At 46.0% G+C, this 22841-nt stretch overlaps 1 protein-coding gene across 4 annotated transcripts in view; it reads left to right on the forward strand.

Moving 5' to 3' along the window:
- ELMO1 (engulfment and cell motility 1) overlaps positions 1–22841 on the forward strand; it is a 468564-nt gene that overhangs the window by 109426 nt on the left and 336297 nt on the right. For all 4 annotated transcript variants that reach the window (XM_053925918.2, XM_053925919.2, XM_053925917.2 and 1 more), the window contains 2 exons: positions 3808–3848; positions 4819–4891. In XM_053925918.2, coding sequence (XP_053781893.1) covers positions 3808–3848; positions 4819–4891 — 114 coding nt within the window. The remainder of the gene's footprint in view (positions 1–3807; positions 3849–4818; positions 4892–22841) is intronic.

Below are 22841 nucleotides of genomic sequence, written 5' to 3' on the forward strand. Positions count from 1 at the left end.
AAAGAGTTCGCTTTTCGTTTTTCCAAAGGAAAGTTAGTGTGTGGATTTCCCATTTAAGAGAAGTGTGTGGAGTCTCTCTTAGATCCTACTAGCTAGCTCCCTATGCACTATGGAAACTAGTACTGAGCAAAGGAGATTACCATGATGCATTAAGATGCCGTGTTCACAGGGACAAGAAGGTATGAATGGTCCAGAAGTCCTCAGGAGTACTTGTGCCAAGAGGGCGTGGTCTCTCTTCCAGGAGACTGGGGGCATGTGCTTAGAGGAGGTGGCTTTGGCATGGATATGAATGGTAGGTAGAGTTCATTGTTAGAGATGGGACAGAAAGAAGAAAGGGACATTTCAACAAAGTGGAAGTGCGGAGGATATATGTATATATTTGGTGAATCACCAACTAATTTAGAAGCATGGGAACATGTATAGCATCAGTAGAAGTTTAATTGCTTGAGTCCAGATTGGGAAAGGCCCGGATGACGAGCTAAGGGCTGTGTACTGTGTAGGTGATGGTCACTGGGGATCTATGGAGGATAATGGAAAGAATGACATGAGACAAGTTTGAGGGGAAATTCTAATTCTGTCTGATTATAGTTAAGGTGGAGATTGGAAAGGAAGAACCTTGGAGGTGTGAAGACTCATTTGCACGGGTCTGGCGATGGCATCCTGAGAATTCTTAGCGGGAATGAGTTCTGGGAAGGATACAGGAGAGGGAGGGTGTGGAGGAAGTAAGGACGGGACTCAGTGTCTTGGGCACACAATTATCACAGAATAAAGAGAAGAAGACAGGTTCTCTAGAAACGTACAAGGAGGAACTACCAAAGGTAGGAAGTAATGGAAGGTGGGAATTGGAGTTTGATGTGCCAGTGGAGCCTTTGATTGGACATTCCTGGCAGGTAGTTAGCCATGATGGGCAGGTACTTAGACAAGTCACTGGGGCCGGGAAGCAGAATTAAGGGTGACCGGATTGGGCGACAATTCATCTGATAGCAGGAGCCGGAGTGAGGAGTGTCAGGATTTTAGAAGAATAGTTAGGAAGTGGGAAGTAATAACATGAACATCACAGAGGAAAATGCTACACAACCTTGTAATAAATTAGACCAGGAGGTGACAGAAATAAAGGTAATGATGGTCCTGGGTGGCAGTGGAGTTACAACAAAGGGAAAAGTCATGGTGGGTGTGGGGGAGCTTTGGGGCATGCTAATTTGGGGGTAGATTGATGGGTAGGGAATGGTGAGAGTGACAAGTTTTGTTTGTATGTTTAAACAAGATGCCTGAAGAAGAGTTAAATGCTATATTTAATAAGAAAGTGTTTGGGACCAGAATAGATTTAGGGCAGTTGAAGAGAAAGAGGAACTAACCGATTCAGTAAAAGCAGAAGATGCAAGAACAGGGCAGGGAGCTCGGAGGCTAGAAGTAAAAGAGAAGCCATGAAGGATCTCTTGGATTTTGTTGAAGGGTTATTGGTTATAAGCATAGGAAAATGAAGGAAATACAACAGAAGCTCTGGAAAGAGTGCCAAAAAGAAAGTAGTAGTAATAGTGTCAAGTAAGATGGATGGATGAAGGGAGATGAGAACTGTGAAAGTCACCACATTAGCTTCGGGAGCTGGGGGCTAATGCTTCGTTGGAACAGGCAGAAGAGCGGAGGGGGCAGGTGTAGGAAGTGGGCCGTGGGACCAGCCTCGTCCTTCATGTCAGCCTTTCCATAGCTGAGGCTACATTATGGATGTATCATGTTGAGTTAACTGTGATTCCTCTTCCTCTGTGGCCTGAGTTTTTCTTTAATCTTTCTCTATTAAATCTTCAAGCTTTGTTCTTCATGGTCTTTACTCCTTTCATAGATCCAGCTTCAGAGTGTCCTGGACGTGATAGTTCTAGAAGTTCATAGACTTCTGTCTTTTCAAACCTGATTCTGAATCTATGAATCCGACTTGAATTCAAAACCAAGAAGTTCCCCTAAGAGACCTCAACTAGGAAGTCAAATTCTGGGAGGTGTTATTTTAGGAGCCTTTTCCTACCTCAATAGCAATACTTTCTTGGCCTGATCTGTTGTTTTGATGTCATTTAAGGCTGAGCTCCAGCCCTGTTACTTATGTTTCAGTTTTGAGGGTGCAAGAAGTAAGATCGGGGGCCTCAGAGACTCATGATAGGCCCTCATGAAATACTGATAACCTAGAGAGGGTTCTGGCAGCCGAAAGGGCAAAATCCTTGTCTTGTGAGAAAAGTTTTGTTCCTAAATTTCTTTTCTCATTTGGCTTGCCTCTTCACCTACAGCTAAAGCTATAAACAATAGGTAAGTGTTTGCAAAGGCCTTGGACTTTTGTGACATGTACCTTACTGCATAGTACAACCCAATCCCCATTTCTAATCTTGTTCTGAAGGAGACCAACTCAGGATGGCAAGAGGACCCCACCATCTTTCCACTCCCCAATTCCCGGACACTCTTCCCCTATTGCGTTCACAGTTGTCAGCAGACATTGTTTTGCACACTCAGCCATAGAGGCCAGACCTCCAGTGGGAGGAAGTTGTTGCGGGACCATCGAGGCCCGGGTCGGAGCTGTGAGCAGGGACGAGAGGGCCGTAGCAAGGCCCGCAGTTCTGAGTTCCCCAGGAGCACAGATATGGCAGCTTTGTGTCCAAGGACAGAGATGCAAGATAAAGCAAAGCTCTTCTAGTGACACGGGAGGCAGGGAAGCCGGAGCCCTACCCCTTCCTTGGGTCTTTTGCCCTTTGTATTAATTCTAATTGAGTTGAATTGAATTGTTATAGCAGCCTCAGAGTGGGTAGGTCCTGTGCCCATTTTACAGATAAACTAGTTGAGGCTCAGCAAATGCAGGACATTTTAGGTGCCTCTGCAGACAAGCTGACGAGCCAGGATTGGAACCGGTCCTGCTTGGAACTCAGATGTCCTTTCCCCATACTGCTTCGCATACTTAAACACAGACAGTTTATCCTGGTGTGTCTGAAAATCCTGGACCACCTGTATATTTCTTTGATTTCTCTTCCCTGCTTTTTTTTTTTTTTGGTTATTCTTTTGGTTGACACACTACTGTCCACCCCAGGAGACAGAGAGGGTCTGTTTGCCTCTAAAGCTGGAGGGTCTGTTCCAAGGTCACCAGGCAAGCTGTGGGTGCCTATCCGCCGCATTCCTGCTGTCTGGAGGCGGGCAGAGCACAGCTGTGGCTGTGAGGCCTGAGTGCAGCTGTAGTCACAGCCAGTTGACACCAGGGCACATGCTGTCCTGGTCCCATTACATGAGTATGCCCAGCTCCAGTTGCTGCGTGATTGGCATTTGTCAGCGCCAAGGTTATGGAAAAAAATTCTTTGCACTCTGTAGGAAAAGTTTCACAATACCTCATAGGGCATTTGCAATGAGTTCTCAAAAAGCCATCCCAAGTCCCTGCTTGTTTGCATGCAGCCCGACTGCTGCGTGCCCGCCTCGAGTGCTCCCGAGGAATTCTGGTTGTTGCTGGGCCCTGGCAGCTTTCGTTGCCTCGGGAATCTTTGATCGAAGCTGTGACTCCATCCCGATTTCAATGCATCTAAGTTACAAATGATGTATATTTTGTTCAACTAATAAAATTAAGTATAGAAAAAAGTACCACCAGGGTAATAAATCATCAATATATTTGGTGGCAACGGCTGGTAGATTATCGCCTGGAGAAAAACAACAGTCGTAGAGAACGACTAAGAATAGCAAAGGGAAAGTCTCCTTGCTTAGATATCTTTTTACCAGCCTTCTTCTCCTTTTTTAAAAATTTAAAATGATGAAATGAAACTAACAGTATTTCCTTTTTTTGCCATTTTGCAGAAAAAACCGCTGTCTGCAATAATAAAGGAAGTCTGCGACGGGTAAGTGTTGTTCCTGGGGATTCACTGGAGGTGTTCACAGCTCACAACTCGAGAGGCAACTAAAATATTCCCGTGCGATTGTCAGGTCCCATCCCTAAGTCACTCCTTGACCTGCCCCAAGACAACAGGAATTGCTGTTTAAGATTTGCATGCCCTTTTCCACCAAAAAAAATTATCGGTGCCCTCAAAGAGGAGAAAGTGTGAACTGGCAGGTGTGTGCACACTGGGATGGGCTTTATTTATCTTGAGGAAAAGCTGTCTTTGTTCCCCCTTCTCAGCAGGGAACTGTCTAAAGTTCCTGAGGTTAAAAGCTCACTTCATTTGGTGTGATTTGGGAGGACCATTCTAGTCCCTATCGAAGATGAAATAATTTAAAAGACAAGTCGGTGGGTCACTCTCCTGCCACGTGGACATCACAACAAAGATGGCTTCCCACTTAGCCTTGCCGAAACACAGACGGAAATTGCATCCTTATTTTAAATTTTAAAGCAGAACTGTGACTAGAGGATTACTTGGAATTTAAGACCTGGGATACTTGACGAGAATGTTCCAGTATGCAGCAAGCACAGTGCTTGGAGATTGGAGAATGCAGAGATAATTGAAATGTGACAATTATGGAAAATTTAAATTTATTCATTGCCTTGCTTTTCCCTCTCTGCTCCACTCCTTCAAAATAGGGAGGAATGTAACCTTATATTTAAATACCACCCCTGCCCCAAAGCCATACAGATGAAATGCTTACAGGTGAGCAATAGGCTGGAATGAGACCTAGACAATCCACCTGTGAAATAATGGTCTTAGGGTAAAAGGTGGGCTAATGACATTTTGGCTTGGAAACTACATGGTGTGGTTTGTTGAGTCCTGGCCCAGTCCCAAACACGGAATGCTTAATTCATCTAAGGCCATCAAGTCCTGAAAATGGAAATGTCCACTTACTGCTTTTCTGATTGGTCTCTGCTTCTATTTTAAGGTGGTCCCTTGTCAACCATGAATATTACGCCCTGCAGCATGCTGATAGTTCTAACTTCTACATCACGGAAAAGGTAGGCCAAGCCCATGACTTAATCTGGGATACTTGCCCTCAAGGAAGTTAAAACGTGTCTGACGTGCCATCTGCCCAGATGTCACGTGCTGGCCTAAGTTTTGCGTGGTCCCTTCATGGGAGTGGAGCCTGCAAACAAAGAACCACGGCTTCAGTGGCAACCAGGGGGCACTTAGCCCACCTGAGAGTGAAGACCAGATATGTGTCTGGGCCCTCTTTTAGCAGCTGCACTTGCCTTCGAACTTTCTAATTATCTGTCTTACTGCTTGGTTAAAGCGTTCCTGTGATACTTAAGGACAATCTAGCTCCCTTTCTCAGACACTTCTCCCCCCCCCCCCCCCCCCCCCGCCCCGCAAAGCAATGTCTAAGTCCTTGTAAAGTAGTTGAAACAATGACAAGAAATCTTTTCAAAGGTGGCGTTGGGCAGGCACTGAGCGTTCTGTGGTTTTGAGGGGCCCTGCTTTCTTCCTGGATGACTTTTCTGCTTTGGGAAGCTTGGAGGAGAAGGAGGGAGTTGGGGAGACTGTGGGGACCCTGGTATCGAGGGGGATCAATGTCTTCAAGTTCCCTGATCAGAGAAGGGAAAACAAACATTTATGCAGAACCTCCCGGATGCCAGGAAGTGGACCGCCAGGCACCTTAACATCTGTTTGTTGGTTTCTTTCCAAGACCAGCCTGTGATATAAACAATATTGGCTTGGGGGTGACAGATGAGAAACTGAACCCTTAGGGTCCAGTGGCTCGGTCAAACCACAGGGGCAGTAAATGAGGGAATCAAGAACCAAGTCCAGCTCTTGGGCTGCCGTCACTGTCCCCTTGTGGGATTTCTGGAGGAGTTCAGTGTTCAGCTCAGTTTCATGGAGCAGTCACCGCAATGCAAAGCAGCCAATCCTGGCCTCGTGCAACTTACAGCCTGGCAGGGCCGGCCGGGGGGGGGGGGGGGGAGCAGACAGACAGCCCTGTGAACAGTTTCCATCACAAGGAGGGGGTCAGTGCGGGGACAGAGGTAAATACAGAATGCCCTGGGAGGAGGGACAGTGAGACGACCTCAGGCCCCTGGCTGTGTTACTGCCAAGTTTATCCTGGAATCAGGTGTTGGTAGAAGGTGGATGCAGGAGCAGGGGTCTTGTGCTCACTGTGACTGGTCACTCTACCTTGAGGAGCATGTGTGTGGGGCTGGGGGACCTTCAGTCCAGTCCGTAGGGAGGATAGCCACAGCCTAGAAATGCTTCCGGAAATTGCTTGGTTCTTCCCCGCTGGACACTGGCATTTTCACAACCCGTCGCGTCTTCCTCGTCACCCAGAGAGCCAGCATGCTAGGGTTAACGAGAGGGCCAGATTCCCTGGCCCCCGTTGTTCATTTCACTTGTTCGTTGTTTTTATTTTTATTCATTCCACACTTAGTTTTCTGTCCTTATTGTCTCCTTGCGTCATTTTTCTTAATATTTTCATTTCTTTTATCCTACCCTTATATGATCTGCATGCTAGTCTTTGTAAGATTAAAGAGGAAATAAAGTTCAATCGTAGCAGTTAAATGTATCGCTGCTGATATCCTGAAGCAGAAGACTGTCTCATTTCAACTCGGTTCACCTTTTAAAGGCAACTAAACTATTGTGGCTTCTGGGGTATTACTGGGAAAGATCGGATGGTTTTCTACTATTTCAGTGATAATATGAAAAAGTGTAAAAATTATTAAGTGATAAAATTATAGGACACTACAAGTTATAATAGGGGTTTCAGGCATCACCAGTTATTGGACAGTGAAATCAACTTAGTAAGTTGTACTAGTATTAAAATTTGGGATGTAATAAATAGAGTAAGTCGGAGTGTATCACCTGTGTAGTTTGTGAAATACTTGTGTTATACACACAGATATGTAATACATGTGTTTGTGCTGGATTTTTACTCTGGGTCGTGGTCCGAAAGCCACTGAGTCACCGATAGCCCTGCTGTTGGTTAATCTCTACTGGCTCGGGTCCCCGGTTGCTGGCCTGTCTTCGGCCACCCTTGTTGGGAGATTCCTCTGACGGGATTCTCAGACTAGCGAGCCGAAGCATTGCAGAGAGAACCTTTTAAAAATACAGATTGTTAGGCCCCAGCCCCAGCGACTCAGCGTGAGCAGCCCTGGATATGGCCTAGGGTGGTGGTGCATTGGAAGAGCCCTCATGGAATTTGGAGCAGGACACCCGGGACCACTTGGAGGACGGCTGCTCTGGGCCACTTTTCTGAAGGGACAGGCTCCATGTGCAGGAGACACTGTGCACCGTGCACAGACGTGAGGCTCTCAGATTGACTTAGGAGTGTGTGCGCGTGGCTGATTCTTGGAATCATTAAAAAATTTGTATGATATTTATGCTTTTGTTCTCATGGAATTTAATAGAGACTCAGAAAATTTAAACTACTCAGAACAGTGGGAACATGAGTATTTTATTGGGTACCCTCATCATTTTCTGGGAACTCTTGTTTTGCTTGAGAACGTTCTTCATGCTGAGTTTAAAAGGGACCACCCCCTGAGTCTGCTCTCCATTCTGTTCCTCCTCAGTGGGCAGCAGCAGGCATCATTCTCTTATGAGGAGCTGGGCAATGAGGAGACTCGTCTTCCTGATCGGAGCCTTTTGCTCATAAATACGATGTCATGCCTCTTCCTCTGGTGGCTGTGTGTGTGGACAACACAGGACTGAATACACACAGGGTGGGAGAGGGACCTTGAACCTGGGGTCCACAGCAGCACACCTCAGCTGCCTTCAGTCTGCCTTGAGGTCTGTCTAGCTCCTTGCAAGTATTCCTAAAATCGGAGCCCATCCTCCCTGTTTAAAGTAGTGTGTTTAGCATCATCTGGGTTACTTACAGCCCAGTGAGTTGTTAGGTAATATTTGCATTACCATGGTAACTGGTGACTAATTTTTGAAACCTGTGCATGTTCTTAGTTACTGATTCTCCCTTGTGTATGAGGTGGTCTCCCTTCCTCGGCCAGAGATAAAATAGGACCTGTCATTTCAGAGAAGGAAAGCGCTCCAGGCCAGGCAAGCGAACGCATTTGGTGACTGATGGGTGGGCACTGGAGTTTCTCAGGGAGGCACCTCCCTACTCCCCTCATGTTATCCAGGCCCATTTTCTGTGACAGCCTTCATTGGCTTATGGGGCCATTAACTTCGTATTTTCAGTGTGGTGGGGAAAATGTGGGGCTGAGCAGCGCTAAGCAGAATGCCTTAGAGAAAGTTAAGATCCTGCTGTTTATAAGTTCAAATTCTGCCCCAGAACCTTTCATATCACAGGGTTATTATCTGAGAGAGGGGAGGAGAGAGAATGAAAAGTCGCCGGTGTAGTTTTTAGCTTTATCGAGGTATCATTGACAAATGACATTATAAGATATTTAAATGTACGTCATGGTAGTTGGATATATGGACATTGTGAAAGGGTTCTCCCATCTACTTAATTAACACATCCGTCACCTCGCTTGCTTGTTTATTTGGTGAGAACATTGGAGTTCTACTTGCTCAGCAGATTTCAGCTGTAGAATATGCTGGGATCCACCACAACCACCGTATTTTACATTAGGTCCTCAGTCCTCATCCACCTTGTAGCTGAAAACTTGGTGCCATTTTTCCCAGCCTCTCACTCTTTGCCCCAGGCCCCCAGCCCCTGGAAACCACTTTTCTACTCTGTTTCCGTGTCTGACTTCTTTTTCAAGATTCCACATAGAAGTGATATGATGTCGTTGTATTTGTCTTTCTCTGTCTGACTTATCTCATGTGGCATAATGCCCCCCCAGGCTCACCCATGTGGCTGCAAATGGCAGGAGTTCCTTCTTTCTCGTGGCTGAATTATATTCCATTGTGTGTCTTCAGACCACATTTTCTTACTCATCCATCTACAGGCAGACACTTGGCCCTTGTCAATGCTGCAGTGAGCACGGCAGCGCATATATCTCTTTGATAACCTGTTTTTATTTCCTTTGCATATATAAACCCAGAAAGTGGGGTTTCTGGATCACTATACCAGTTCTGTTTATGGTTTTATGAAGAACTTTCATGCTGTTTTCCATCGTGGCTGCACCCATTTAGATTTCCATCAATCAGTGTGTGAGAATTCTCTTCTTTTCTACATCCTCGCCACACCAACACTCCCCCCGCCTTCTTTTCTGGTAATAACCATCCTCACAGGTGTGAGATGAGCTCTCATTGTGGATTTAATCTGCATTTTCCTGATGATTAATGATCTTGAGCATCTTTTCGTGTGCTCATTGGCCGTCTGCATCTTCTTTGGAAAAATGTCCATGTAGCTCTTTTGCCCATTTTTAAATTGGAATGTCTGGTTTTTTGGTATTGAATTGTGTGAGTTCTTATCAGGTGTATGGTTTGTAAATACTCTCTCCCATTCCGTCGCTTGCTTTTTCATTCTGTGGGTGTTTTCCTCTGCTGTGCAGAAGGCTTTTACTTTGATGGAGTCTCACTTGTTTATTTGTGTGAATTGTGTGTACACGTCAAATGTTCCAGTGGAATGTGCCTTCTGAACAGAAGTAATATGCATTCGAGTTCACTATCTTCATTCCAGCCTCACGATGCTGGTACCATCACCTCCATTTCACCATGAGGGACGGAGACAAAGAGTGACGAGGCAGCAATGTGTTCAGGCCATTCGGCGGGGCAGTGGTCAGGCCGGGGCTGGACCCAAGTGGGTCTGCCTCCAGTGTCTTCTGTGCCACCGCCTAGCTATGCCCCCGCCCGCTGCCCAGGCCCTGACTGATGCGTGCTGCCCTGTCTTCGCTGACACCAAGCCAGTGGTTCTGACAGTAATTGCCTCAAGAAAAGAAACACAGGAAGTTACAGCCTGTGAGCCTTGGTTACCAGCTTCAGTCTGTGGCTTCCTTATTCCTTAAGAGGATAACTTGGGGGAAGTTGCATGTCGCAGGTAGTCTTCCACTCACTAGGGACCAGCAAGTCCGTTTTCATTGGCCTTCAGGGTGGATTGTAGAATTGTCTAAGGGAGTGTGGTTGCACTGTGGCCAGTCTTTATAAGCAGACAGGACTGCTGTCTTGTCATCACTAATTCTAAGTAGGAGGGAGGTAGATACCCAGAAAGCATGGGGCATGGTGGGGGATGTCTAGGAGACTGGGCATTGTGGACAATTGAAGTCTTACCACGATTTCAGAATGGTACTTGTTTTCCTTCCTCTAAGACCTACTTTATAAGTTATGAAATATAGGGATCTATCTACCTTGGCAGCATCTGATTTTGATAAATTCTTATTTTGTAATAATGGAGGTGATCATGCCTCATCCAGGCCCTCCCTGCAAACCTGGCACCAGGAACCTTCAGGATGGAAGTAGAGTTGTTTGATTAGCGTTCCTTCCTATGCGGCTCCCGCTTCCTAGGTGTTCTGGGTTCTCAGGCAGGCCCTGAGCTTCCCAGAATCCCGGGGCAGATGCAGGTGGTGTACCCTTTGGAGCTGGCGTTTCCCACCAGGTCAGGAGACTGCTCAGCCACATGGAACTCAGTCCATCTACCACGCCATGAGCACTGGGCTCTCCGGAGAGCTTGGTGAGATGAGTATGTTCCATCCTCCACACTCACGTGTCTCAAGGTCTAGTCAGGCGCAAGTGAGGAAAGAGAGGAAGGAACTGAACCGTAGACCGCCTTTACCCTTGGCTTCAGTTGCCGTGGTCAACCACGGTCTGAAAATGTTAAATGGAAAATTCCAGAGATAAACGATTCATAAGTATTAATTTGCGTGCGGTTCTGAGAAGCATGATGAAGTCTCATGCAGTCCCACGCTTTCCCACCTGGGACGTGATTCACCCCTCAGTCCACGCTCTCCGCCCGTTAGTCACCTAGCAGCCACCTTGGTTATCAGGTCGACTGTCTCAGGATAGTGCTTATTAAGCTCAAATAACCCTTACTTTACTGAATAATGGCCCCAAGGCACAGTGATGCTGGCAATTCAGACCTGCCAGTGGGAAAGTGCTTCCTTTAAGTGAAAGGTGAAAGTTCTCAGCTTAGTAAGGGAAGGGAAAAATCATATGGCGAGGTTCTAGGATCTATGGTAAAAATGACTGAATTTATCCTTGTGAAAAAGGGTATTTTGCTGAGAGAGAGCGCAACTACCTTCGCATAACTCGTAATTGTAGTATATTGTATATTTTAGTATTAGTTATTGTTATTAATCTCTTACCATGCCCAATTTATAAATTATATTATATTATAGATGTGTATGTATAGGAGTAAATATAGTGTATATGGGGTTTGGTACTATCCTTGGTTTCAGGCATCCACTGGGGGGCCTTGGAATGGATAGGGGCAGGGGCCTACTGTACAGAAGAGAAGTGGGATCCAGAAGGGTCCCAGAGAAAGCTAACTGAACTTGGATCCTGAGAGACTAGTGGGAAATGCATTCACTCAGAGGCAGCTCTTCCTGTGGGCTGCAGGCACGTTGGCAGGCCGGCTGGGGAGTGACTTGGCGGATGGTGACAACTGCCCCGATCTTCTGTGGGAGACATGCCGTGGGACAGGTCCCAGCTGCGTGCGTGCGTCCCATGGACTGTGGGCGGTGTTTGAATTCAGCCTGGGAGACAGGCTTTGTTGTTACCCGCTCCCCTTGACAGAGGACACCACTGAGGCTCAGTGGGGTAAGTCACAGCGGAGTTGGACCTGGGAAGTCTGACTCTGGAGCCATGTCCTGCACTCTGGGCTGTGCTGTGGGACCCGCAGGACTTTCTGGGATTCTACCCAGAAAGGGTTCAGTCCTGCAGGACCGTACCACAACTGGGGGGCACCCCAGTGCTTGGTGCCGGGGATGGACATCGATCGTTCCATCCTGTTACCTCCCTGGTGTCTGTCCTCTGTGAATGGTCCTCATTCGACCACCGCTTGGTCCCCCCAAAATCATTCCATTCTATACACACCTTTGACCCATTAACCCAGGTTGATCAGTGTTGCCAAACCAAGTGATGTGGCGTAGAAGTTCCCCAAAGGGTGCACATCTGCAGCAGAACCTCCTCTCCATTTGGACGGGGAACTGGTTCCATTGCTTTGTGGGAAGCTCAGCGTACTGCAGACACTGTGCATGTCCCTTCTCAGCTGCGGCAAATGACACAGGAATTCGTGTCTCTGTTGGTGGCTACACTAAATGAGCAGAGGGGGGTCATGTGGCTGTCTCAGGAGCACTGTCATGAAAACAGTTGGAATCGATACCTGCGTGTTTTCATTTTAAACACGCTCTTTAGTGTGACAGACCCAGGCTGCCTACTGCCCGTTGCTTTAGCTGCATCTGCCTGTGTTTGCTCTGGGTGTCCCCCAGCCCAAGGCCTTTCAGGTCACCTCGGTTCATATTCAAAATGTGGCTAAAACATTGTGGGGTCTGGGATATTACGGTGAAAAGGGGATTTTTCTTCTACTTTGAGTATAATGTGGAAAGTGTAAAATTGTTTTCAAATGATAGTTATACGATAAACTAGAGGTAATAGTTTTTTTTCAAATTGCAGATCATCACTTATTAACGGGTATAAAATCAATTGGGTAGGATGAAAGAGCATTAAAATGGACTAAAACTGAGTAGGAAAAGATCAGAGTATACTACGCATGTCATTTTCTGAAATCTTTGCTGCATGTACACTCACATGCCATGTGTGAATGGTATTAGTTTTGACCTTGGCTTGGGGTCAAACATGTTTGATAATCACTAAAAATCATTACAATGGGGGATTAAGAAGAATAAATACAAGAGTTATATGTTAAGTGTTTTAAGGCAGGCATGTTTGGAACGTGTTCTCCCTTGAAAAAAATAACACATGTGTGCAGGCATGCACACACACACACATAAACACATACACAACCCCCCCTCAAACCACCACCACTAAACGAAATCCCATGCGAGCTGAGGCGTGTCTTCTCCGAGGGAGTGGCCCTGCGCCTGGCTCCTAGGAGGGGCGGCTCCAGGGCCTGGTGCTGTGTGTCCCTTCCCTCCTGCCTCCACAGTTAACTGGGACCAGAGGTTGCCAACTGGGCCACCTACACAGGTCTTAGTGACTCTTGATCAAAGAGCTCTCGGCAGGATGGGCATTTTCATACGAGCCCCAGAATGCTGTGAGTTTCCTCACTCAGGTACGTGCTGGGACTGGCGGGAGCTTCTGCATTTGCCCAGCAGAACCCTCTGTGGCTGCCTCAGCAAAGCGCCCCCCCAGCCAGGTATGGGCAGAATGGGCTGCCACCTGTGGGCCTGGGCCCGCACTGCCAGAACTGGGTCTCAGCAGGCAGGAATGGGTGGAGGAAAATGGTCCTGCTTCTCACCTTGCTCTGTCCATTCAGCTTTTCTGGGGTTCCTGACTCCAGGCCTTTCTCTCGGGCAGCCCCTCTGCCCACTGCCTTGCCTCTTTCACATCCTGCCTCCTGCTGTCTCCTCTGTTAAAGACTCCGAGTTCACCTATGCCTGGTTGCTGAACTCTTTCTTCTCTGACTTGTGACTGGTGGATGTTCCAAGCCCTGTTGGCTACCTGGGATGCCTGTCACCAGCCTTTGGGAGGCACTGGGCTCTGCTGGACAGGCTGAGTGGCCTGGCTCTTCCACCTTGTCATGCAGGGCTGTCAAGAAGAAGTAGTCATGCCAGGAGGAAAAAGCCGAGAACGCATGGAGTCAATACAGCAAATTTGCATTGACTTCCCACGTGTGCCTGGTTCCTGTGGAGCCCCATCCTCAAAGTCCAGAGGAGGAGAAGGATAAATTGGTACTGATCCCAAATTAACCAGTTACAACTGGAAGTGCCACAAAGGACAAATGGGATTGTCCAGACCTAATTTAGCCTGGAGCAATGTGACACTTAAGCAGAGATCTAAGAAGAAAGATTGGGGGAGGCCCTAAACATGGGCAAGATGTAAGGCTGGAGAGTTTGGCATAAGCCCCAGTTTTGCAGGCCTCATAAGGCCATGTTCAGGATTTTGAACTTGATCCTGAGAGTGTTGGGAAGCCTTCAGAGGGTGTTAAGCTCAACCTGACCATAAAGATTTGGACTGTAGACTGGCCCCCTGTGATTAGTTTGAATGCATCACATCGGAAGAGTGTTAGAATCTATGCCAGAAACGATCAGAAAACAGTTCAGTGTGGAGAGGAGCAGAATGCAAGGGTATTGTGAAACATGCGTAGAGATTGACTCAAATGCTGGGTAGCAGATGGACCCAGATAAGAATCTTCTTGGAATGTCTGCCTTCAAAAACCGAACCTCGTTGAGATCCTGGTGAAGGGTGACTATGATGCCTTGCAATTGAAGAATACTACTTATTTCTTTTATTTCCACAGTGATGTATTCTTGATAAATTTGTTGATGTGCACAGCCTGATACAATGTTGATACATAGTTACCTTATTATCATATCCAATTTTAACTTCCTTTTTGGACACTCCTAATTTAGAATTTAACAGTTTTCTACCTAACATTCATAGATAAAAGAGTAGAGAAACATCTGTAATAGTTTTCTGTAGATTGAGGCGTAAGGGTGCAAGGAGGGGATTGATTTGCTCAGATTTTATAGTTTAATATGTGCTGAGGTGAGTAAGATAAGACATAGTTCTCATCAGACAGTTGTCAGTCTAGAGGCGGGCTAGGTCGGTACCGATTGATGATGGATGGCGGTCATGTTTGAAAAGATTATTGGGAATAAGATTTTTGAGTCAATGAGGTTTACACTCTGACACTGTATTTTTGGACCCATTCAGTACACATGAAAAAATCCTTTAGGTAAGATACAAGCTCTTCTGCTTTATTTTTAAAAACACATCTATTGAGATTTGCACCATAAACTCTACCCAATTACAGTGTACAATACAATGATTTTAGCATGTTTCTAGAGTTGTGTCATGCTGTAGTTTTCATTTGGGGTTTTGGTTTTGTTTTTTTTTTTTGAGAGAAAGAGGAAGAGAGAAAAAGGTGGAGGGGAGGGAGAGACAGATTTGTTGTTCCACTTACTCGTGCATTCATTGGTTCAGTCTTGCATGTGCCCTGACCAGGTATCGAACCCATGGCCTTGGTGTATCAGGTCAGTGCTACCTGGCCTGGTTGTGCTGTATTTTTTAGACGATAAAGCTGTGTCATTTCCACCAGCATTATTTCCATCTTCCAAAGCGGCAGCTCTCAGATTAAATGTGGATCACAGCCTCCAATCTAGACACTGAGAGTCCGCGGGTCAAGGCTGGGGTTTTGCCTCTTCCACACGCGTGAGTGACTGCAGTGCCACCTTTGAACACCCCCCACTACCAGTGACAGGAGCCTCTGGCTCTTTCCCCTCCGTTCCTGCACACGATGAAAACCCACCCTGTGGGTTCTTACTGACTCGTCGGCCACGCAGGTGCATCTTTAGTGTCTAGTCCCAATCTACATTTTGAATCTTGCTGTCTTTCTCTTGTTCATCTAACTTTAGACAAACTGCCTTAGTGTTTTCCAAATAGATCTTGTTCTGTCTCCCCAGGGTAGCTACACCTGGAATTCAGCACCTCCCCACTATGTTTCAGGTACTAGATTAGGTGTTGGGGATAAAGACATGAGATGACATGTCCTTGTTCCAGGGAAACGAGCCTTAGCAGCAAACACGCACTGGCAGCCGTCACTGTGAGTGAAAGATCCGTCATTTCAGGACGGCTGACCCTCCTCTCCCTACTATCTGACATGGTTTAAGATGGAAGAACCCTTGGCTACTCACCTGAGATCATTTTAACCCCAGTTTTGGAGATGAGTTTCTTAATTCAGTCCACATCTAAAACTCTTCCCTTTCTCTCTGCTGCTACAGGAATTACTGTTTCTTTAGTTTATTCTAAGTTCCTTTTTCTTTCTTTCTTTTTTTTTTTTTTTTTTTTTTAGCTAATTAGGACCCGGCTCTTTACTGTGGCCTTGAACAGTTGTTTAACTATTCGTGAACTAATTTGTATTTTCCCATCAGCTGGATCCCAAGTGCCTCACCATAAAAAACTGTGTCTCCACCTCTGGGCCTCTCCAGTGTCTAACATGGTTCTTTAACACACTGTATAGGTGTTGGAGGATTGTGTGTTGATTTGATGAAATGCGGTTCCCTTTGCAAGGTAAAAAGTGCAATTGGTTGTAGGAGACACTATGCAGGATGTTGGTTCCTTTCCTTTCCAGAAAATGCACGTACCCTTCATATTCCTAACAGTGGGGGAATTGTAGACTGAATAAATAATCTTAATGCTCCTCTTGAAGAGAGTCTTAAATCAGTGTTAGAAAGTTTCAGTTGGCTTTCAATCTCCCACACTGGTTATCTCTTTCAAAATAAACACATATACACACATACAGACTTATACACACACACATAATATCTGTACTGCGCTGGATGCCAACTAAAATTTTGTAAAGCTTCATGAGATTTCATAAAATGATACACAAACCCAGTCCCATGGATATGAGTACTCCCTATTTAAAATAAATGGTGTCTCTCTGAGAACTTGGTGAGCTGTAGGAATTTATCTCCAGCTCACAGCAATAGCGATTGGGAAGGAAAAGTAAGAGACCTTTTGGTCCCTTATATTATACAGAGAAATCGCCGTTACGCAGATAAACTGTAATACAGTATCTGAGTCAGCATTATCCTTTTTATTTTCACTGCAGTAAATAACCACCTCCGTGAACCCAACTGTAGTTGTGAGAGTCATTTTCCTCAAATTACGTGATCGCTCAGGTCTGAGAAAGTGAGTTTTACTTTCTTCCACCCTGTGGGATCCATGAATTTTCATGTGGCCCACCCACCCCCAGTGTTTTATTTCAGGCAGTTGCTCAGTGGTCGCGGCAGTCACAGAAGAGCAGAGAGAATCCTGGGCTTAAATACAGACTTTCGAGTTTCCAAGAAGGAAGCCGTGGGCAATGACTTAGAAACCTTGTTGGCATTCTCTCCCCAACCTCCTACGCTCGCTCTCTCTCTCGCTCTCTTTTTTTTTAATTAAATGAAGAGACATTTTCGATAGTCACACTCCACTGTGGGGACACATTTTCCAATAACCAAGGAACAACTGCATGCAACTCATTCCCGTCAGAATTACATGTACAGGTGGGGGGAGCGAGCCACTGACAACAGGGGCTGGAGCAAGAATTTTAACCAACGGGAAAAATGCTTTGACATTTGTCCTCTTGTGTTTGCTTGGGTCTCAGTCCTTTTGGGATACTGTGACAAAATACCATGGACCGAGTGGCTTATAAGCAACAGAACTACAGAGTTATTTCTCACCATTCCGGAGGCTGGAAGTCCAAGGTGCAGAAGGTGCTGGCTGATCCAGTGTCTGGTGAGGGCTGCATCAGGGTTCATAAATGACCATCTTGTCCCTGGGCCCTTTCCAGGCGGAAGGGTAGAGGGATCTTCGATCAGAGTGTGGGTCCCGTTCATGAGGGCTCCACTCCCACAACCTAGTTGCCTCCCAAAGGCCCCACCCCCTCATACCCCATCATTGTGCACTTAAAACTTAATAAATGAACTTGGGGTCACACAAACGTTCAGTCTGTAGCAGCTTGCCACAGGTCAGCCAAGACTGTTTTCTTATCATCCTCTAGACCAGCGGTCCCAAACCTTTCAGGCCCCAGAGCCCGGTTTCATGGAAGACAGTTCTTCCACGGACTGGGGAGGGGGCATGGTTTGGGGATGATTCCAGCACATTACATTCAAGCTTTCCTCCTGCTGTGAGGCCTGGGTCCCGACAGGCCTGGACCAGGACCAGTCCTGGCCTAGATGTTGGGGACCCCTGCTCTAGACCTTATGTTTTTAGTTTCTTCAAATCAGGAACCAAAAAATGTTTAACATTTCTTTTAAGAACATACTGGATTTTTCCCAGCTCGGTTATTGAAGACAAAGGCAGGCACTGAGCTAAGGGCAGGGTGGTAGCCACATGCCACCCCAGGGTGTCCAGTTCCCGAGACATTGTTTGGGACAGAATGATGGAGGCTGCTTTGGGGTTCCCTCAGCTCTTTCACAGTCCACCCAGCCCATCTGGTGGACACTGAGATGCACACAAGCACACACATGCCTCCGGAGTTACTCAGCCCTGGCCTTCAGCCCGCTGTTTCCTTCTAAGGGGCTGTCACCCCATCTCTATCCGAGTGGCTTTGATCTTAGTGACTCAAACTGAATTGGCAGTAGACTCTCTGATGTCTACTCTAAAAACATTTTGGGGGTGGTTTCAGAGTTTTCTAATTAGAGTTTGGGAATTGGATGGGAGCTCTCATTTGAAGTCACTTGGTGCTCTCCCTAACTTGGAAGAGTGTGTGCTTATTTTAGGATGGAGGGAAAAAACGACATTCTAGGTTGAGTCACAGAAGTGAGAGGGTGCAGGAGAGACGAGGTACCGCCTGCCACCAGTATTACTCAGAGGTTGGTGGGTTTTATGACATGTTATTTAACCACGGACTGCTGGAAAGGGGCTGCGTGCCACGATTACACAGGCAGCTGACTTTTTTTTTTTTTTTTTTTTTTTTTGCTTAGGCTCCCTGGCTTGGGTTTGGGAAGGTACGCCTATGTCCAGAATTGTAGGCAAAGATAAATGCCAGGGGTCATGATAATTCCATGCTCTCCAGTTCAGCCATTAAACCAGGGGCTAGATGGACTCTGCTCCTGAACCGCTGACCCGTGTAAACTCAGATGCAGAATGAGTGACCCCCGGGCTTCCTCTGCGTGCTCCACGTGTTTATGGAAAACGGCCCCAGAGACTCCAGAACACTCCCTCTAAACACAACTAACAACAGTAAACAGTGGAAACCCTGTTATTAGAAGAGACTAGCTCAGAGGGCGACTCTGTGATTCTTATAAAGTGTTCCAAAGCTAGAAAGTTAATTACAAATTTCCTAAACACAATCCCTTCATGTTTTTTATGGTTATTTGTGAGTAGCTATTAGAGTATTTCTCAAAGTTTTAAGATGGAGACACTATATATATATATCCTGTGTGTGTGCCAAAGTTAACATCAAAGATTTGTGAGACAATAGTCACCATCCTAATTGGAATGCCTATTTGTTGTCGTTATTTTTAGTCTATTGTTTTCTCGCTTGTTTTATGGCTTGAAAATATTTGCTGGGATCCCTGAGGATGAAATCCTGACTGCTAATGGTTACGATCCACAGTTCGAAGAATATTTTTTATACCTTTTGCTCTACAAGGCCACAGACAAAGTTAGATCTCCTTACTTTTGTTCTCCCAATAAATATTAGACAATGCTCAGTAAGTATTTTTGTTTGATGAAAGAATGAATACCCACTATGACAGTAAGCCAGTGACCCAAGGGCAGAACAAAGACCAGAAGGAGAAGGAGAAACAAGAGAAAGTGAGGCAGTTTGGTGGAAAGACCGGAGACGGAGCTGAGGAAGGAGACGCACGTCTCAGGAAAGGCAGAGAAACTGCAGCCGTTGTCTGGATGTGACATTTTGGTGACGTTGGGTTCTAGGTTACCCACTCTTTTTTCCACAGTGCTCAGAGTTAAGTTACAGTAATAGCTCTTGTGTGGTCATTTTTTGATCTCCATTGTTCCAGTTCTCTATTGTTGCGTTAAAACAAGCCCCCGACTTAGTAACAAACAAACAAAACCCACTGTCAGTGGAGATGGTGAGTTCTGCCCCCGATCCTGTGGGCAGGTGTTTGGACCCTGCAAAGTGTGAGTGGCGACTAGTCCCTGCTTGATGAGGTCTGGGGTCTCCACTGGGCAGACACAGGCGTTCCTGGGGCGGAACCCCTTGGAAGCTTCTTCCCTGCTATGTCTGACTCCTGGGTTCAGCTGAGACTGTCCACCGGAGTGCCCACATGTGTCCTTTCCATGCGACTAGGGCATCCTCCCCGCACAGTGCCAGGGGTCCAAGAAGCTCCCTGAGACCTGTGCTCCAGAAGAACCAAGCAGAAGGGCCCTGTGCTTTATGACCTCACCTGAGAAGTTCCGCAGAACCTTCTGCAGTGCTCCCCCTGGAAGCAGTCACAGCCTGCCCTGGGTCGAGGGGAGAGGACATGGGCCCCTCCTCTCCATGCGAGGAGTGGCAAAGAGCTTTGGGGATTTTTAATTAAACCAACCTTTACCTTTCTCTTTCCGGGAAAAGCTGTCCATAGGCTTACTGTTTTGTGTCTTTTACTTCTGCTAGGTCTCAACTTTGTAAGCTAAGAGGAAGAAGAAAAGCTAGAGGAAGCAAAATGGAAGCAAGTGTCCATCCTTAGACCTAGAGCCCAAGGTAGACAGGTTTTCATAGTGACGAAGGATGCAGGAGGAGGAGGGATCGCTGGCTTCCGCTTGGGCAGGGTGTGGAGCCAGGAGGATGGCTGTGGGAACTGAGGAGGGGCTCACGGTCACTTAGAGGGTGTTTATGAGGCCCGCTGCTATTCACGCTTTCTTTGTTTGAGTCCAACTTTGGGGGAAATTGGTTCATTTCCTTTACCATTCCTGCAGATTGGAGTTGAAAAATAAAAGTGAGTGTTTTGGTACCGTCCATGGCACTTGTAACCCAGTACCTACTCTTCATTTTTTCAAAGACAGGCTTTGTGCTTGGTGCTGAGACCAAGGAGAAAGGCCTGGCAGGTTAATGAAGTCCTCCCAAGTCTCTGGGGCTGGCACGGGTCAGGGCGACCTTGGCTCTCAGCACACTCGTCATTCATGTCTCCCTTTTACAGGGGAAAAATACAGAAAAACAGAAAATACTTTAAAGGTGATTCATTGCGATCTCATTTAAGATGTTCCATTTCATTTAGAAATGAAGAGGAAGACATAGCTTCCTCCTAAAAGGTATTTTTTCCTCCCATTCTCTGGCTCCCTGATGTTTATTTTTCCTTTGCCTGTGCCCCTTTTTCTTCCTGACTTTTCTTTTTTTTTTTTTTTGTCTGTGACTTCCTTTTTCTTTCAGTCCATCTTCCCTCATTAGTATCTTTATTGGATTATTGGCCACCGTTTAAAACATTTCTCTTCCTCTGTTCATCTACTATTCTTTCTCTTCCTCTACATTCAGAGGCTCTCTCTCTCTTGCAACTTGAGACTTTCAAGTGCTGTAGTTAGGTTCAGATTTTTAGATACAAAAAAAAAAATGAGGTACCACCTCACTAATTTAATGCAACTTATATAAAACATCCTTTTTTTCCCCATAGTACCTGCTGCTCCTAAGTAGATATGAAATCTCAAATTTCATTAAAAAAATTTCCACACACAGATTAAGCACGTTGGAGACAGAAAAAAGCCGAAAGGCAAAATACTGTTAATTACCAGGATCTCACTTCTCAGAGAAAACCACTGACATTTTAGTATATACACATTTTAGTGTATTTGAGTTGGGGTGTGCATTTAGTTTTGTAAAATGGGATTATAGCATATGCATTCTTTTATAACTTACATATTAATTAATACACAGCGGGCATCTTAATAGGTTCATTAATGTACTCTGACTACTTCCTTGCATGATGAAGATTAAATAGGATAACGCAGGCAAAACCCTCTGCCAGGCTCTTAGCCTGTGGGCACGTCTCAATAAGTCATATTTCCTACTCTTCTGTCAGACTTCCTCAGTGGCTGAAAAGTGTTCGACTCAAGTTTTAAATCATGTCTTTTTGTTTAGACATTTAGATTAATTGCCCCCCTTCTTTTGCTTTTGTTTTCTTTTCACAATAATGCTAATGTGCTCATTCCTTCCCTCTCTCCCCATGAAACATCAGTGGAAGTTGACTGATGAGTCAAAGACACCCGGGTCCCCCAGGCTGGTGCGGCCGCCCTTGACTGAGGGTCCAGCCACTTTTATGGGCGGTTTCATTTAAGCATTTAGGGTTCACAGGTGCCTTAAGGGGTTTTGAGGCTTTAGGCCCCACAGCGTCCGAGGGACAGCTCTGGAAGTGAAACTGAGCTCCTCCATATTACTGTGAAGACAGTTCCATTTCAGGCAGTTTTACAGGTGGGTCAGGAACTGCAGACGTATTTGATTTACACGACCTTTTAAAACATTATTTTGAACTCTTTAAACATGAATGAAAAGTCACCGTGAACTGTTCTCACAGCTTCATTATTACTAACTTACGTCGCCAGGCTGCATTGGCTCAAAGCAGTCGACCTGAAATGCTTAAACACAAAGCATTTCCTGTCCTCCGTTTCTGTGCATATATTTACACTTCTTACGAACGTGTCATTGACTGGGAAGATTGCACAGTTTTACTTTAAATCGGGCACGGGGCCACACACTCCAGCTAAATTATTTCAGCAAGTTCCCTGCTGTGGCACCTGTGCACTGGCTCATACTGCACCACGGAGAGAGTTCAGGCTTCCTGGCTTGGGAGCATGTCAGGTGTCCAAACACGGGGGAAAACCTGATTTTGTTCTTTCTATAATTTTTGGGTGCTTTCTGCCTGACTTCCAATATTCATGATAAGGAATGAAAGTTAAGATTAGATATTAGGTATACTAATTTAGAAAAAGAAACTGTTTTATTTTTATTTCTTAATTGAATTTATTGGGGTGATATTGGTTAATAAAATTACATAGGTTTCAGATGTACAGTTCTGTAATGCATCATCTGTGTATGGTGTTGTATTTTTACCTCCATCACCACTTATCCCCCCTTTACCTTCTTCTACCTCCCCCACCCCCTTCCCCCTGACACATCATTGTCTGTGTCTGTGATGGTTCTTTCCTTCGTTTAATTCCTTCACCAAGAAAAAGTATTTTAAATGATACCTTTCCAAGCATCTGGAGAAACGAATAAGATTTCAAGATAAGCTGCTAAAATAGTCACCTGTGACAGCGACATGCCCCGTGTGGTGGGCGGGTCCAGGTGGTCTCACAGGTCGTCACCCTCTCCCCTTGAGGGTGGTCTGGACCTGTGGCTGTTGTGGAATATCACTCCTGTGACCCTGTCGCATTGTATGGCCAAGGGGTTTGCAGATGCAGTTCAGGTTGACCTTGGGTTAATGAAAGGAGGTCTCTCCTGGGGGGCCTGAGTTAATCAGGTGGGCCTTTGAAAACAAG

This window comes from Desmodus rotundus, chromosome 6, assembly GCF_022682495.2.
Source record: "Desmodus rotundus isolate HL8 chromosome 6, HLdesRot8A.1, whole genome shotgun sequence".
NCBI classification, from domain to species: domain Eukaryota; kingdom Metazoa; phylum Chordata; class Mammalia; order Chiroptera; family Phyllostomidae; genus Desmodus; species Desmodus rotundus.